The sequence below is a fragment of the Oncorhynchus nerka genome, unplaced genomic scaffold (assembly GCF_034236695.1).
Source record: "Oncorhynchus nerka isolate Pitt River unplaced genomic scaffold, Oner_Uvic_2.0 unplaced_scaffold_922, whole genome shotgun sequence".
In the NCBI taxonomy this organism is placed as follows: Eukaryota; Metazoa; Chordata; class Actinopteri; order Salmoniformes; family Salmonidae; genus Oncorhynchus; species Oncorhynchus nerka.
The window spans coordinates 196,250-216,009 of NW_027040382.1; the positions used below are offsets into that span (position 1 = coordinate 196,250).

Sequence of the window (19,760 nt, forward strand, 5' to 3'; positions counted from 1 at the left end):
GTTATCTATTACTGACCTGTCAACATAACTAACACTGATCTGGATACTGTTGTTATCTATTACCGACCTGTCAACATAACTAACACTGATCTGGATACTGTTGTTATCTATTACCGACCTGTCAACATAACTAACACTGATCTGGATACTGTTGTTATCTATTACTGACCTGTCAACATAACTAACACTGATCTGGATACTGTTGTTATCTATTACTGACCTGTCAACATAACTAACACTGATCTGGATACTGTTGTTATCTATTACTGACCAGTCAACATAACTAACACTGATCTGGATACTGTTGTTATCTATTACTGACCAGTCAACATAACTAACACTGATCTGGATACTGTTGTTATCTATTACTGACCTGTCAACATAACTAACACTGATCTACTGACCTGTCAACATAACTAACACTGATCTGGATACTGTTGTTATCTATTACTGACCTGTCAACATAACTAACACTGATCTGGATACTGTTGTTATCTATTACCGACCTGTCAACATAACTAACACTGATCTGGATACTGTTGTTATCTATTACTGACCAGTCAACATAACTAACACTGATCTGGATACTGTTGTTATCTATTACTGACCTGTCAACATAACAACTGGAGTATCTATTACAGATCTAACACTGTTGGAGTTATCTATTACTGACCAGTCAACATAACTAACACTGACCTACCGACCTGTCAACATAACTAACACTGATCTGGATACTGTTGTTATCTATTACTGACCTGTCAACATAACTAACACTGATCTACTGACCTGTCAACATAACTAACACTGATCTACTGACCTGTCAACATAACTAACACTGATCTGGATACTGTTGTTATCTATTACTGACCTGTCAACATAACTAACACTGATCTGGATACTGTTGTTATCTATTACTGACCAGTCAACATAACTAACACTGATCTGGATACTGTTGTTATCTATTACTGACCAGTCAACATAACTAACACTGATCTGGATACTGTTGTTATCTATTACCGACCTGTCAACATAACTAACACTGATCTGGTTACTGTTGTTATCTATTACTGACCTGTCAACATAACTAACACTGATCTGGATACTGTTGTTATCTATTACTGACCTGTCAACATAACTAACACTGATCTGGATACTGTTGTTATCTATTACTGACCAGTCAACATAACTAACACTGATCTGGATACTGTTGTTATCTATTACTGACCTGTCAACATAACTAACACTGATCTGGATACTGTTGTTATCTATTACTGACCTGTCAACATAACTAACACTGATCTGGATACTGTTGTTATCTATTACTGACCAGTCAACATAACTAACACTGATCTGGATACTGTTGTTATCTATTACTGACCTGTCAACATAACTAACACTGATCTGGATACTGTTGTTATCTATTACTGATCTGTCAACATAACTAACACTGATCTGGATACTGTTGTTATCTATTACTGACCTGTCAACATAACTAACACTGATCTGGATACTGTTGTTATCTATTACTGACCTGTCAACATAACTAACACTGATCTGGATACTGTTGTTATCTATTACTGACCTGTCAACATAACTAACACTGATCTGGATACTGTTGTTATCTATTACCGACCTGTCAACATAACTAACACTGATCTGGATACTGTTGTTATCTATTACTGACCTGTCAACATAACTAACACTGATCTGGATACTGTTGTTATCTATTACTGACCAGTCAACATAACTAACACTGATCTGGATACTGTTGTTATCTATTACTGACCTGTCAACATAACTAACACTGATCTGGATACTGTTGTTATCTATTACCGACCTGTCAACATAACTAACACTGATCTGGATACTGTTGTTATCTATTACTGACCAGTCAACATAACTAACACTGATCTGGATACTGTTGTTATCTATTACTGACCTGTCAACATAACAACAGTATCCAGATCAGTGTTAGTTATCTATTACTGACCAGTCAACATAACTAACACTGACCTACCGACCTGTCAACATAACTAACACTGATCTGGATACTGTTGTTATCTATTACTGACCTGTCAACATAACTAACACTGATCTGGATACTGTTGTTATCTATTACTGACCTGTCAACATAACTAACACTGATCTGGATACTGTTGTTATCTATTACTGACCAGTCAACATAACTAACACTGATCTGGATACTGTTGTTATCTATTACTGACCAGTCAACATAACTAACACTGATCTGGATACTGTTGTTATCTATTACTGACCTGTCAACATAACTAACACTGATCTGGATACTGTTGTTATCTATTACCGACCTGTCAACATAACTAACACTGATCTGGATACTGTTGTTATCTATTACCGACCTGTCAACATAACTAACACTGATCTGGATACTGTTGTTATCTATTACTGACCAGTCAACATAACTAACACTGATCTGGATACTGTTGTTATCTATTACTGACCTGTCAACATAACAACAGTATCTGATCAGTGTTAGTTATCTATTACTGACCAGTCAACATAACTAACACTGACCTACCGACCTGTCAACATAACTAACACTGATCTGGATACTGTTGTTATCTATTACTGACCTGTCAACATAACTAACACTGATCTGGATACTGTTGTTATCTATTACTGACCTGTCAACATAACTAACACTGATCTGGATACTGTTGTTATCTATTACTGACCTGTCAACATAACTAACACTGATCTGGATACTGTTGTTATCTATTACTGACCAGTCAACATAACTAACACTGATCTGGATACTGTTGTTATCTATTACTGACCAGTCAACATAACTAACACTGATCTGGATACTGTTGTTATCTATTACTGACCTGTCAACATAACTAACACTGATCTGGTTACTGTTGTTATCTATTACTGACCTGTCAACATAACTAACACTGATCTGGATACTGTTGTTATCTATTACTGACCTGTCAACATAACTAACACTGATCTGGATACTGTTGTTATCTATTACTGACCTGTCAACATAACTAACACTGATCTGGATACTGTTGTTATCTATTACTGACCAGTCAACATAACTAACACTGATCTGGATACTGTTGTTATCTATTACTGACCTGTCAACATAACTAACACTGATCTGGATACTGTTGTTATCTATTACTGACCTGTCAACATAACTAACACTGATCTGGATACTGTTGTTATCTATTACTGACCAGTCAACATAACTAACACTGATCTGGATACTGTTGTTATTTATTACAGTCCTTTCAACATAACTAACACTGATCTGGATACTGTTGTTATCTATTACTGACCTGTCAACATAACTAACACTGATCTGGATACTGTTGTTATCTATTACTGACCTGTCAACATAACTAACACTGATCTGGATACTGTTGTTATCTATTACCGACCTGTCAACATAACTAACACTGATCTGGATACTGTTGTTATCTATTACTGACCAGTCAACATAACTAACACTGATCTGGATACTGTTGTTATCTATTACTGACCTGTCAACATAACAACACATCTGATCAGTGTTAGTTATCTATTACTGACCAGTCAACATAACTAACACTGACCTACCGACCTGTCAACATAACTAACACTGATCTGGATACTGTTGTTATCTATTACTGACCTGTCAACATAACTAACACTGATCTGGATACTGTTGTTATCTATTACTGACCTGTCAACATAACTAACACTGATCTGGATACTGTTGTTATCTATTACTGACCAGTCAACATAACTAACACTGATCTGGATACTGTTGTTATCTATTACTGACCAGTCAACATAACTAACACTGATCTGGATACTGTTGTTATCTATTACCGACCTGTCAACATAACTAACACTGATCTGGTTACTGTTGTTATCTATTACTGACCTGTCAACATAACTAACACTGATCTGGATACTGTTGTTATCTATTACTGACCTGTCAACATAACAACAGTATCCAGATCAGTGTTAGTTATCTATTACTGACCAGTCAACATAACTAACACTGACCTGTTGTTATCTATTACGACCTGTCAACATAACTAACACTGATCTGGATACTGTTGTTATCTATTACTGACCTGTCAACATAACTAACACTGATCTGGATACTGTTGTTATCTATTACTGACCTGTCAACATAACTAACACTGATCTGGATACTGTTGTTATCTATTACTGACCAGTCAACATAACTAACACTGATCTGGATACTGTTGTTATTTATTACAGTCCTGTCAACATAACTAACACTGATCTGGATACTGTTGTTATCTATTACTGACCTGTCAACATAACTAACACTGATCTGGATACTGTTGTTATCTATTACTGACCTGTCAACATAACTAACACTGATCTGGATACTGTTGTTATCTATTACCGACCTGTCAACATAACTAACACTGATCTGGATACTGTTGTTATCTATTACTGACCTGTCAACATAACTAACACTGATCTGGATACTGTTGTTATCTATTACTGACCTGTCAACATAACAACAGTATCCAGATCAGTGTTAGTTATCTATTACTGATCAACATAACTACTGACCAGTCAACATAACTAACACTGACCTACCGACCTGTCAACATAACTAACACTGATCTGGATACTGTTGTTATCTATTACTGACCTGTCAACATAACTAACACTGATCTGGATACTGTTGTTATCTATTACTGACCTGTCAACATAACTAACACTGATCTGGATACTGTTGTTATCTATTACTGACCTGTCAACATAACTAACACTGATCTGGACACTGTTGTTATCTATTACTGACCTGTCAACATAACTAACACTGATCTGGATACTGTTGTTATCTATTACTGACCTGTCAACATAACTAACACTGATCTGGACACTGTTGTTATCTATTACTGACCTGTCAACATAACTAACACTGATCTGGTTACTGTTGTTATCTATTACTGACCTGTCAACATAACTAACACTGATCTGGATACTGTTGTTATCTATTACTGACCTGTCAACATAACTAACACTGATCTGGATACTGTTGTTATCTATTACTGACCTGTCAACATAACTAACACTGATCTGGATACTGTTGTTATCTATTACCGACCTGTCAACATAACTAACACTGATCTGGATACTGTTGTTATCTATTACTGACCTGTCAACATAACTAACACTGATCTGGATACTGTTGTTATCTATTACTGACCTGTCAACATAACTAACACTGATCTGGATACTGTTGTTATCTACTGACCTGTCAACATAACTAACACTGATCTGGATACTGTTGTTATCTATTACTGACCTGTCAACATAACTAACACTGATCTGGATACTGTTGTTATCTATTACCGACCTGTCAACATAACTAACACTGATCTGGATACTGTTGTTATCTATTACTGACCTGTCAACATAACTAACACTGATCTGGATACTGTTGTTATCTATTACTGACCTGTCAACATAACTAACACTGATCTGGATACTGTTGTTATCTATTACTGACCTGTCAACATAACTAACACTGATCTACTGACCTGTCAACATAACTAACACTGATCTGGATACTGTTGTTATCTATTACTGACCTGTCAACATAACTAACACTGATCTAGACAGTATTAATAACAAAGACTGACCTAGAATCAGACAAAACAGTGAACTACAGTAGCAGGTCTGGTGTACAATGCTCTTCAGGAGAAAACTGTGTGTGTGTGTGTGTGTGTGTGTGTGTGTGTGTGTGTGTTTTGTGTGTGTGTGTGTTTTCTCATGTGACTCATGGGGCTCAGTAAAATATGAGTCAGATTTGATTTATTTATTTAACTAGGCAAGTCAGTTAAGAACAAATTCTTACAATGGCAGCCTACCCCGGCCAAACCCGGGCTACCCCGGCCAAACCCGGACTACGGCCTACCCCGGCCAAACCCGGGCTACCCCGGCCAAACCCGGGCTACGGCCTACCCCGGCCAAACCCGGACTACCCCGGCCAAACCCGGGCTACCCCGGACTACGGCCTACCCCGGACTACGGCCTACCCCGGCCTACGGCCTACCCCGGCCAAACTCGGCCTACCCCGGCCAAACCCGGCCTACCCCGGCCAAACCCGGCCTACGGCCTACCCCGGCCAAACCCGGACTACCTCGGCCAAACCCGGACTACGGCCTACCCCGGACTACGGCCTACCCCGGACTACGGCCTACCCCGGACTCTGGCCTACCCCGGACTACGGCCTACCCCGGCCAAACCCGGGCTACCCCGGCCAAACCCGGACGACGCTAAAGGTTAATATATATGTGAAATATACTCTTCTAAAATATAGATGCAACAATTTCAAGTTTTTACTGAGTTACAGTTCATATAAAGAAATAAGTCTTACCTGACCGTAATACCCTGTATATAGCCTCCACACTGACTCTGTACCGTAATACCCTGTATATAGTCTCCACACTGACTCTGTACCGTAATACCCTGTATATAGCCTCCACATTGACTCTGTACCGTAATACCCTGTATATAGCCTCCACATTGACTCTGTACCGTAATACCCTGTATATAGCCTCCACACTGACTCTGTACCAGTACCCCCTGTATATAGCCTCCACATTGACTCTGTACCGTAATACCCTGTATATAGCCTCCACATTGACTCTGTACCGTAATACCCTGTATATAGCCTCCACACTGACTCTGTACCGTAATACCCTGTATATAGCCTCCACATTGACTCTGTACTGTAATACCCTGTATATAGCCTCCACATTGACTCTGTACCAGTACCCCCTGTATATAGCCTCCACATTGACTCTGTACCGGTACCCCCTGTATATAGCCTCCACATTGACTCTGTACCAGTACCCCCTGTATATAGCCTCCACATTGACTCTGTATATAGCCTCCACATTGACTCTGTACCGTAATACCCTGTATATAGCCTCCACGTTGACTCTGTACCGTAATACCCTGTATATAGTCTCCACACTGACTCTGTACCGTAATACCCTGTATATAGCCTCCACATTGACTCTGTACCGTAACACCTGTATATAGCCTCCACATTGACTCTGTACCGTAATACCCTGTATATAGCCTCCACATTGACTCTGTACCGTAATACCCTGTATATAGCCTCCACATTGACTCTGTACCGTAATACCCTGTATATAGCCTCCACATTGACTCTGTACCGTAATACCCTGTATATAGCCTCCACATTGACTCTGTACCGTAATATGTGTACTCGATACCATCTACTGTATCTTGCCTATGCTGCTCTGTACCATCACTCATTCATATATCCTTATGTACATATTCTTTATCCCCTTACACTGTGTATAAGACAGTAGTTTTGGAATTGTTAGTTAGATTACTTGTTGGTTATTACTGCATTGTTGGAACTAGAAGCACAAGCATTTCGCTACACTCGCATTAACATCTGCTAACCATGTGTATGTGACAAATAAAATTTGATTTAATACCCTGTATATAGCCTCCACACTGACTCTGTACCGTAATACCCTGTATATAGCCTCCACACTGACTCTGTACCGTAATACCCTGTATATAGCCTCCACACTGACTCTGTACCGTAATACCCTGTATATAGCCTCCACATTGACTCTGTACCGTAATACCCTGTATATAGCCTCCACACTGACTCTGTACCGTAATACCCTGTATATAGCCTCCACACTGACTCTGTACCGTAATACCCTGTATATAGCCTCCACATTGACTCTGTACCGTAATACCCTGTATATAGCCTCCACACTGACTCTGTACCGTAATACCCTGTATATAGCCTCCACATTGACTCCGTACCTGTACCCCCTGTATATAGCCTCCACATTGACTCTGTACCGTAATACCCTGTATATAGCCTCCACATTGACTCTGTACCGTAATACCCTGTATATAGCCTCCACACTGACTCTGTACCGTAATACCCTGTATATAGCCTCCACATTGACTCCGTACCGGTACCCCCTGTATATAGCCTCCACATTGACTCTGTACCGTAATACCCTGTATATAGGGTCCACCTACTGGGGGAGCCAGGGCCCACTCACTGGGGAGCCAGGGTCCACCCACTGGGGGAGCCAGGCCCAGCCAATCAGAATGAGTTTTCCCCACAAAAGGTCTTTACTACAGACAGAAATCCAAATTGACAGGAGACCAAATCATGTCCACCATCGAACAAACAGGAGAAAACAGGAATCAAATTGTCCACAGTGACCATCACAGCAGCCATTGTGGTCAAATCAATTAGTGAGCAATGTATCAAAGCCAGAGACTGTGGCCAGGCCAGGATAGGGACAGTACTGGTCTAAAGTAGAGCACTATGAAGGGAATAGGGTGCCATTTGGGACACAGTCGAGGTGTCAGGCCCTTAGACCCAGTAATAAGATGATGCTATGTGGAGACATTGTGTGTTGGGACGGGGGTGCTATTCCCTGTGGGACCAGGAGGTCTGGTGAGGGGCTACATTAAGGGATGGACCTCTGTGGCTGAGGGTGATAACCCTGCTCAACTGTCATTGTTAGCAGTGACCTGGAATGGAGGGAAGGACACATGTGTTCTAGAACCCTCACAACATCAGACAGACAGATGGAGCACTCACCATGTTCTAGAACCCTCACAACATCAAACAGACAGACGGAGCACTCACCATGTTCTAGAACCCTCCCAACATCATACAGACAGAGCACTCACCATGTTCTAGAACCCTCACAACATCAAACAGACAGACGGAGCACTCACCATGTTCTAGAACCCTCACAACATCAAACAGACGGAGCACTCACCATGTTCTAGAACCCTCCCAACATCATACAGACAGAGCACTCACCACGTTCTAGAACCCTCCCAACATCATACAGACGGAGCACTCACCATGTTCTAGAACCCTCCCAACATCATACAGAGCACTCAGTTCTAGAACCCTCCCAACATCATACAGACAGAGCACTCAGTTCTAGAACCCTCACAACATCAGACAGACGGAGCACTCAGAGGTTCTCTAAATGACATTGTAGAGAGAATGACTGAAGCTAACGGCGTTGTTGTGTCCCGGTGTCTGACACCACCGTAGCTTCAAGAGACAACTTGAACAGAGCAGAGTGATTATACACAGAACTGCATGGCAGTAATGAAGTCCTCTCACAGTCTATTCCTACTTAAATTGGAGACGGAGTGGAGGCTGCAGAGTGGCCACTAGACAACCACCAAGTGGAACGGTTGGAGGACAAAGGCATCCTGATTACAAACAGACTCCATGACCACAACGAGCTGTTTCTACATTTAACAGACTCTCTGATCCAGAGACACTTACAGTAGAGAGTCATTTAACAGACTCTCTTATCCAGAGATACTTACAGTAGAGTCATTTAACAGACTCTCTTATCCAGAGACTTACAGTAGTGAGTCATTTAACAGACTCTCTGATCCAGAGACTTACAGTAGTGAGTCATTTAACAGACTCTCTTATCCAGAGATACTTACAGTAGAGTCATTTAACAGACTCTCTGATCCAGAGACTTACAGTAGTGAGTCATTTAACAGACTCTCTGATCCAGAGACTTACAGTAGTGAGTCATTTAACAGACTCTCTTATCCAGAGAGACTTACAGTAGTGAGTCATTTACCAGACTCTCTGATCCAGAGAGACTTACAGTAGAGAGTCATTTAACAGACTCTCTGATCCAGAGAGATTTACAGTAGAGAGTAATTTAACAGACTCTCTTATCCAGAGATACTTACAGTAGAGTAATTTAACAGACTCTCTGATCCAGAGAGATTTACAGTAGTGAGTCATTTAACAGACTCTCTGATCCAGAGAGATTTACAGTAGTGAGTCATTTAACAGACTCTTATCCAGAGAGATTTACAGTAGTGAGTCATTTAACAGACTCTCTGATCCAGAGACACTTACAGTAGAGATTCATTTAACAGACTCTCTGATCCAGAGACACTTACAGTAGAGAGTCATTTAACAGACTCTCTGATCCAGAGAGACTTACAGTAGAGAGTCATTTAACAGACTCTCTGATCCATAGAGACTTACAGTAGAGAGTCATTTAATAGACTCTCTGGTCCAGAGACACAGTAGTGAGTCATTTAACAGACTCTCTGATCCAGACACTTACAGTAGAGAGTCATTTAATAGACTCTCTGATCCAGACACTTACAGTAGAGAGTCATTTAGAGACACTTACAGTAGTGAGTACATACATGTTTATACTGGTCTCCTGTGGGAATCAAACCCACAACCCTGACGGTGAAAGAGCCATGCTGCACCAACAGAACCACACAGGACCTGAGTTTTTCCTTTCACCAGAACCTGTTCCCTGGTTTCCTGTTTGACCGTGTCAGTAAACACTGTTTCCTGTTTGACCGTGTCAGTAAACACTGTTTCCTGTTTGACCGTGTCAGTAAACACTGATCCCTGGTTTCCTGTTTGACCGTGTCAGTAAACACTCTGGTTTCCTGTTTGACCGTGTCAGTAAACACTCTGGTTTCCTGTTTGACCGTGTCTCTAAACACTGTTTCCTGTTTGACCGTGTCTATAAACACTGTCCCCTGGTTTCCTGTTTGACCGTGTCAGTAAACACTGTTTCCTGTTTGACCGTGTCTGTAAACACTGTCCCCTGGTTTCCTGTTTGACCGTGTCAGTAAACACTGTCCTCTGGTTTCCTGTTTGACCGTGTCAGTAAACACTGTTCCCTGGTTTCCTGTTTGACCGTGTCAGTAAACACTGTTCCCTGGTTTCATGTTTGACCGTGTCAGTAAACACTGTCCTCTGGTTTCCTGTTTGACCGTGTCAGTAAACACTGTTCCCTGGTTTCCTGTTTGACCGTGTCAGTAAACACTGTTCCCTGGTTTCCTGTTTGACCGTGTCAGTAAACACTGTTCCCTGGTTTCCTGTTTGACCGTGTCTGTAAATACTGTTCCCTGGTTTCCTGTTTGACCGTGTCAGTAAACACTGTTCCCTGGTTTCCTGTTTGACCGTGTCTGTAAATACTGTTCCCTGGTTTCCTGTTTGACCGTGTCAGTAAACACTGTTCCCTGGTTTCCTGTTTGACCGTGTCTGTAAATACTGTTCCCTGGTTTCCTGTTTGACCGTGTCTGTAAATACTGTTCCCTGGTTTCCTGTTTGACCGTGTCTGTAAACACTGTCCTCTGGTTTCCTGTTTGACTGTGTCAGTAAACACTGTTCCCTGGTTTCCTGTTTGACCGTGTCAGTAAACACTGTTCCCTGGTTTCCTGTTTGACCGTGTCTGTAAACACTGTTCCCTGGTTTCCTGTTTGACCGTGTCAGTAAACACTGTTCCCTGGTTTCCTGTTTGACCGTGTCTGTAAACACTGTTCCCTGGTTTCCTGTTTGACCGTGTCTCTAAACACTGTTTCCTGTTTGACCGTGTCTGTAAATACTGTCCCCTGGTTTCCTGTTTGACCGTGTCTGTAAATACTGTTCCCTGGTTTCCTGTTTCCCTGGTTTCCTGTTTGACCGTGTCAGTAAACACTGTTCCCTGGTTTCCTGTTTGCCCGTGTCAGTAAACACTCTGGCTTCCTGTTCGACAGTGTCTTACCTGAAGTATGTTGAAGGCGCTGAACAGAGCAGGGACAGGGGAGCACCGCCGAGAGTCTACTAGGACTGTCAACCCTAGGGAACGCACCTCCTTCCTGTAACACACAGGATATGACATCAGAGACAGAGACTCAGGCCACAACAGTAAGCTCTTCAGCACTGTTCAAGCTATCAGAACCGTAGTGTCAGGAGCTATCAGAACCGTAGTAGTGTCAGAACCGTAGTAGTGTCAGGAGATATCAGAACCGTAGTGTCAGGAGATATCAGAACCGTAGTAGTGTCAGGAGCTATCAGAACCATAGTAGTGTCAGAACCGTAGTGTCAGGAGATATCAGAACCGTAGTAGTGTCAGAACCGTAGTAGTGTCAGGAGCTATCAGAACCGTAGTATCAGGAGCTATCAGAACCGTAGTGTCAGGAGATATCAGAACCGTAGTAGTGTCAGGAGATATCAGAACCGTAGTAGTGTCAGGAGCTATCAGAACCGTAGTAATGTCAGAACCGTAGTAGTGTCAGGAGATATCAGAACCATAGTAGTGTCAGGAGCTATCAGAACCGTAGTGTCAGAACCGTAGTAGTGTCAGGAGCTATCAGAACCGTAGTGTCAGGAGCTATCAGAACCGTAGTGTCAGGAGCTATCAGAACCGTAGTGTTAGAAGCTATCAGAACCGTAGTGTCAGAACCGTAGTGTCAGAACCGTAGTGTCAGGAGCTATCAGAACCGTAGTGTCAGAACCGTAGTGTCAGGAGCTATCAGAACCGTAGTGTCAGGAGCTATCAGAACCGTAGTGTCAGGAGTTATCAGAACCGTAGTAGTGTCAGGAGCTATCAGAACCATAGTGTCAGAACCGTAGTATCAGGAGCTATCAGAACCGTAGTGTCAGAACTGTAGTATCAGGAGCTATCAGAACCGTAGTGTCAGAACCGTAGTGTCAGGAGATATCAGATCCGTAGTGTCAGAACCGTAGTGTCAGGAGATATCAGAACTGTAGTGTCAGAACCGTAGTGTCAGAACCGTAGTAGTGTCAGGAGCTATCAGAACCGTAGTGTCAGGAGCTATCAGAACCGTAGTATCAGGAGCTATCAGAACCGTAGTGTCAGAACCGTAGTGTCAGGAGATATCAGAACCGTAGTAGTGTCAGGAGCTATCAGAACCGCAGTGTCAGGAGCTATCAGAACCGTAGTGTCAGGAGCTATCAGAACCGTAGTGTCAGGAGCTATCAGAACCGTAGTGTTAGAAGCTATCAGAACCGTAGTGTCAGAACCGTAGTGTCAGGAGCTATCAGAACCGTAGTGTCAGGAGCTATCAGAACCGTAGTATCAGAACCGTAGTGTCAGAACAGTAGTGTCAGGAGCTATCAGAACCGTAGTGTCAGGAGCTATCAGAACCATAGTGTCAGAACCGTAGTGTCAGGAGATATCAGAACCGTAGTGTCAGAACCGTAGTGTCAGGAGATATCAGAACTGTAGTGTCAGAACCGTAGTGTCAGAACCGTAGTAGTGTCAGGAGCTATCAGAACCGTAGTGTCAGGAGCTATCAGAACCGTAGTGTCAGGAGCTATCAGAACCGTAGTGTCAGGAGATATCAGAACCGTAGTGTCAGGAGATATCAGAACCGTAGTGTCAGGAGCTATCAGAACCGTAGTGTCAGGAGCTATCAGAACCGTAGTGTCAGGAGCTATCAGAACCGTAGTGTTAGAAGCTATCAGAACCGTAGTGTCAGAACCGTAGTGTCAGGAGCTATCAGAACCGTAGTGTCAGGAGCTATCAGAACCGTAGTATCAGAACCGTAGTGTCAGGAGCTATCAGAACCGTAGTGTCAGGAGCTATCAGAACCGTAGTGTCAGGAGCTATCAGAACCGTAGTGTCAGAACCGTAGTGTCAGGAGATGTCAGAACCGTAGTGTCAGAACCGTAGTGTCAGAACCGTAGTAGTGTCAGGAGCTATCAGAACCGTAGTGTCAGGAGCTATCAGAACCATAGTGTCAGGAGCTATCAGAACCGTAGTGTCAGGAGCTATCAGAACCGTAGTGTCAGGAGATATCAGAACCGTAGTGTCAGGAGATATCAGAACCGTAGTGTCAGGAGCTATCAGAACCGTAGTAGTGTCAGGAGCTATCAGAACCGTAGTGTCAGGAGCTATCAGAACCGTAGTATCAGGAGCTATCAGAACCGTAGTGTCAGAACCGTAGTGTCAGGAGATATCAGAACCGTAGTGTCAGGAGCTATCAGAACCTTAGTGTCAGAAGCTATCAGAACCGTAGTATCAGGATATATCAGAACCGTAGTGTCAGGAGATATCAGAACCGTAGTATCAGGAGCTATCAGAACCGTAGTGCAGGAGATATCAGAACCGTAGTATCAGGAGCTATCAGAACCGTAGTGTCAGGAGCTATCAGAACCGTAGTGTCAGAACCGTAGTGTCAGGAGCTATCAGAACCGTAGTGTCAGGAGCTATCAGAACCGTAGTGTCAGGAGATATCAGAACCGTAGTGTCAGGAGCTATCAGAACCTTAGTGTCAGAAGCTATCAGAACCGTAGTGTCAGGAGATATCAGAACCGTAGTATCAGGAGATATCAGAACCGTAGTGTCAGGAGATATCAGAACCGTAGTAGTGTCAGGAGATATCAGAACCGTAGTGTCAGAACCGTAGTGTCAGGAGCTATCAGAACCGTAATGTCAGAACCGTAGTATCAGGAGCTATCAGAACCGTAGTATCAGGAGATATCAGAACCGTAGTGTCAGGAGATATCAGAACCGTAGTGTCAGGAGATATCAGAACCGTAGTATCAGGAGATATCAGAACCGTAGTGTCAGGAGATATCAGAACCGTAGTGTCAGGAGCTATCAGAACCGTAGTGTCAGGAGCTATCAGAACCGTAGTGTCAGGAGATATCAGAACCGTAGTGTCAGGAGATATCAGAACCGTAGTGTCAGGTGTGTGTGTGTGTCTGTGTCTGTGTGTGTGTGTGTGTGTAACAGTACCTGAGCATTGTGTAGTAGTAGACCAGGATTCTGACCAGTTCTCCACAGTCACAGCTGGGGTTCAACCAGCCGGTGTTCCTCGTGGTCACGGTCACCAGGGCTCGACCTCCCCTATCTCTTGTTCCTGAGACAAACACACAAACAGGATGTCTAGCGCGTGGTAGAAACTGGTCTCAGATCAGATCGTGTTTTTACCAGCTAGTCACATCAAGACAGAATCACCGTGGTAGTAACTGGTCTCAGATCAGATCAGACAGAATCACCGTGGTAGTAACTGGTCTCAGATCCGATCAGACAGAATCACCGTGGTAGTAACTGGTCTCAGATCAGATCAGACAGAATCACCGTGGTAGTAACTGGTCTCAGATCAGACAGAATCACCGTGGTAGTAACTGGTCTCAGATCAGACCAGACAGAATCACCGTGGTAGTAACTGGTCTCAGATCAGATCAGACAGAATCACCGTGGTAGTAACTGGTCTCAGATCAGATCAGACAGAATCACCGTGGTAGTATCTGGTCTCAGATCAGATCAGACAGAATCACCGTGGTAGTAACTGGTCTCAGATCAGATCAGACAGAATCACCGTGGTAGTAACTGGTCTCAGATCAGATCAGACAGAATCACCGTGGTAGTAACTGGTCTCAGATCAGATCAGAATCACCGTTACCTCCTCAAACCAGCCTGGTTGGACATGACATATATATATATATATAACATCTTGTGTGTTTCCAGAGGGCTGTTCTACTCACCAGGCAGACAGAGCACCCCAGAACTCAGGACAGCAGCATTGATGTTGTGGGCCTCTGTCAGTGTCTGGGACTTAGGAAAGACTGAAGACTGGGAGCACTGGCTGGACTGGGAGTAGGACCTGGTTAACTGGGCTGGGGACTGGGTTAACTGGCTGGACTGGGAGTAGGACCTGGTTAACTGGGCTGGGGACTGGGTTAACTGGGCTGGGGACTGGGTTAACTGGGCTGGGGACTGGGTTAACTGGCAGGACTGGGAGTAGGACCTAGTTAACTGGGCTGGGGACTGGGTTAGCTGGGCTGGGGACTGGGTTAACTGGGCTGGGGACTGGGTTAGCTGGGCTGGGGACTGGGTTAGCTGGGCTGGAAACATCACTGCTGGGGTCTGTTGTAGTTCTGGGTCTCTGTGGTTAGTTTCAGTGGATGGCTTGTCCACGGAACAGGATTTTAACACAGGTTCCTCTGGCTGAATGGGGCCTGGATGGAGAAAGAGACAGATAGTCACTGACTGACAACTAGTCACTGACTGACTGGCATGGAACACAACCTTGATACAAGTCATACACACTTTATAAACATTTCTTAACATATATACATCACTAAAACAGTTCTTGTAAACCTTTATAAATATATATAAATCCTTTCTTACATCCAGGCATCAACACACTAAACCTCTATCGTCTCCTACAGTCAGATCAGATCAGTCTCTCCATTACAACACACTAAACCTCTATCGTCTCCTACAGTGAGATCAGATCAGTCTCTCCATTACAACACACTAAACCTCTATCGTCTCCTACAGTGAGATCAGATCAGACCAGTCTCTCCATTACAACACACTAAACCTCTATCGTCTCCTACAGTCAGATCAGATCAGTCTCTCCATTACACCACACTAAACCTCTATCGTCTCCTACAGTGAGATCAGATCAGTCTCTCCATTACAACACACTAAACCTCTATCGTCTCCTACAGTGAGATCAGATCAGTCTCTCCATTACAACACACTAAACCTCTATCGTCTCCTACAGTCAGATCAGATCAGTCTCTCCATTACAACACACTAAACCTCTATCGTCTCCTACAGTGAGATCAGATCAGTCTCTCCATTACAACACACTAAACCTCTATCGTCTCCTACAGTGAGATCAGATCAGTCTCTCCATTACAACACACTAAACCTCTATCGTCTCCTACAGTGAGATCAGATCAGTCTCTCCATTACAACACACTAAACCTCTATCGTCTCCTACAGTGAGATCAGATCAGTCTCTCCATTACAACACACTAAACCTCTATCGTCTCCTACAGTGAGATCAGATCAGTCTCTCCATTACAACACACTAAACCTCTATCGTCTCCTACAGTGAGATCAGATCAGTCTCTCCATTACAACACACTAAACCTCTATCGTCTCCTACAGTCAGATCAGATCAGATCAGTCTCTCCATTACAACACACTAAACCTCTATCGTCTCCTACAGTGAGATCAGATCAGTCTCTCCATTACAACACACTAAACCTCTATCGTCTCCTACAGTGAGATCAGATCAGTCTCTCCATTACAACACACTAAACCTCTATCGTCTCCTACAGTCAGATCAGATCAGATCAGTCTCTCCATTACAACACACTAAACCTCTATCGTCTCCTACAGTGAGATCAGATCAGTCTCTCCATTACAACACACTAAACCTCTATCGTCTCCTACAGTGAGATCAGATCAGTCTCTCCATTACAACACACTAAACCTCTATCGTCTCCTACAGTCAGATCAGATCAGTCTCTCCATTACAACACACTAAACCTCTATCGTCTCCTACAGTGAGATCAGATCAGTCTCTCCATTACAACACACTAAACCTCTATCGTCTCCTACAGTGAGATCAGATCAGTCTCTCCATTACAACACACTAAACCTCTATCGTCTCCTACAGTGAGATCAGATCAGTCTCTCCATTACAACACACTAAACCTCTATCGTCTCCTACAGTGAGATCAGATCAGTCTCTCCATTACAACACACTAAACCTCTATCGTCTCCTACAGTGAGATCAGATCAGTCTCTCCATTACAACACACTAAACCTCTATCGTCTCCTACAGTGAGATCAGATCAGTCTCTCCATTACAACACACTAAACCTCTATCGTCTCCTACAGTCAGATCAGATCAGTCTCTCCATTACAACACACTAAACCTCTATCGTCTCCTACAGTCAGATCAGATCAGATCAGTCTCTCCATTACAACACACTAAACCTCTATCGTCTCCTACAGTCAGATCAGATCAGATCAGTCTCTCCATTACAACACACTAAACCTCTATCGTCTCCTACAGTCAGATCAGATCAGTCTCTCCATTACACCACACTAAACCTCTATCGTCTCCTACAGTGAGATCAGATCAGATCAGTCTCTCCATTACAACACACTAAACCTCTATCGTCTCCTACAGTCAGATCAGATCAGTCTCTCCATTACAACACACTAAACCTCTATCGTCTCCTACAGTGAGATCAGATCAGACTCTCCATTACAACACACTAAACCTCTATCGTCTCCTACAGTGAGATCAGATCAGACCAGTCTCTCCATTACAACACACTAAACCTCTATCGTCTCCTACAGTGAGATCAGATCAGATCAGTCTCTCCATTACAACACACTAAACCTCTATCGTCTCCTACAGTGAGATCAGATCAGTCTCTCCATTACAACACACTAAACCTCTATCGTCTCCTACAGTGAGATCAGATCAGTCTCTCCATTACAACACACTAAACCTCTATCGTCTCCTACAGTCAGATCAGATCAGACTCTCCATTACAACACACTAAACCTCTATCGTCTCCTACAGTGAGATCAGATCAGATCAGTCTCTCCATTACACCACACTAAACCTCTATCGTCTCCTACAGTCAGATCAGATCAGTCTCTCCATTACAACACACTAAACCTCTATCGTCTCCTACAGTGAGATCAGATCAGATCAGTCTCTCCATTACAACACACTAAACCTCTATCGTCTCCTACAGTGAGATCAGATCAGATCAGTCTCTCCATTACAACACACTAAACCTCTATCGTCTCCTACAGTGAGATCAGATCAGATCAGTGTCTCCATTACAACACACTAAACCTCTATCGTCTCCTACAGTGAGATCAGATCAGTCTCTCCATTACAACACACTAAACCTCTATCGTCTCCTACAGTGAGATCAGATCAGACCAGTCTCTCCATTACAACACACTAAACCTCTATCGTCTCCTACAGTCAGATCAGATCAGACTCTCCATTACAACACACTAAACCTCTATCGTCTCCTACAGTGAGATCAGATCAGATCAGTCTCTCCATTACACCACACTAAACCTCTATCGTCTCCTACAGTGAGATCAGATCAGATCAGTCTCTCCATTACAACACACTAAACCTCTATCGTCTCCTACAGTGAGATCAGATCAGATCAGTCTCTCCATTACAACACACTAAACCTCTATCGTCTCCTACAGTGAGATCAGATCAGATCAGTCTCTCCATTACAACACACTAAACCTCTATCGTCTCCTACAGTGAGATCAGATCAGTCTCTCCATTACAACACACTAAACCTCTATCGTCTCCTACAGTGAGATCAGATCAGTCTCTCCATTACAACACACTAAACCTCTATCGTCTCCTACAGTCAGATCAGATCAGTCTCTCCATTACAACACACTAAACCTCTATCGTCTCCTACAGTGAGATCAGATCAGTCTCTCCATTACAACACACTAAACCTCTATCGTCTCCTACAGTGAGATCAGATCAGTCTCTCCATTACAACACACTAAACCTCTATCGTCTCCTACAGTCAGATCAGATCAGTCTCTCCATTACACCACACTAAACCTCTATCGTCTCCTACAGTGAGATCAGATCAGTCTCTCCATTACAACACACTAAACCTCTATCGTCTCCTACAGTGAGATCAGATCAGATCAGTCTCTCCATTACAACACACTAAACCTCTATCGTCTCCTACAGTCAGATCAGATCAGTCTCTCCATTACAACACACTAAACCTCTATCGTCTCCTACAGTGAGATCAGATCAGATCAGTCTCTCCATTACACCACACTAAACCTCTATCGTCTCCTACAGTGAGATCAGATCAGATCAGTCTCTCCATTACAACACACTAAACCTCTATCGTCTCCTACAGTGAGATCAGATCAGACCAGTCTCTCCATTACAACACACTAAACCTCTATCGTCTCCTACAGTCAGATCAGATCAGACTCTCCATTACAACACACTAAACCTCTATCGTCTCCTACAGTGAGATCAGATCAGATCAGTCTCTCCATTACAACACACTAAACCTCTATCGTCTCCTACAGTGAGATCAGATCAGTCTCTCCATTACAACACAC

At 43.1% G+C, this 19,760-nt stretch overlaps 1 protein-coding gene across 1 annotated transcript in view; it reads right to left on the reverse strand.

Annotated features, from left to right (window-relative positions):
* Positions 1 to 8,550: 8,550 nt before the first annotated feature.
* LOC135570695 (puratrophin-1-like) overlaps positions 8,551 to 19,760 on the reverse strand; it is a 15,549-nt gene continuing 4,339 nt past the window's right edge. Inside the window, exons 2-5 of the mRNA XM_065016650.1 lie at positions 15,347 to 15,820; positions 14,595 to 14,718; positions 11,613 to 11,706; positions 8,551 to 8,574 (exon numbers count right to left, since the gene is read on the reverse strand). Of these exons, the coding sequence (XP_064872722.1) occupies positions 8,551 to 8,574; positions 11,613 to 11,706; positions 14,595 to 14,718; positions 15,347 to 15,820 (716 nt within the window). The remainder of the gene's footprint in view (positions 8,575 to 11,612; positions 11,707 to 14,594; positions 14,719 to 15,346; positions 15,821 to 19,760) is intronic.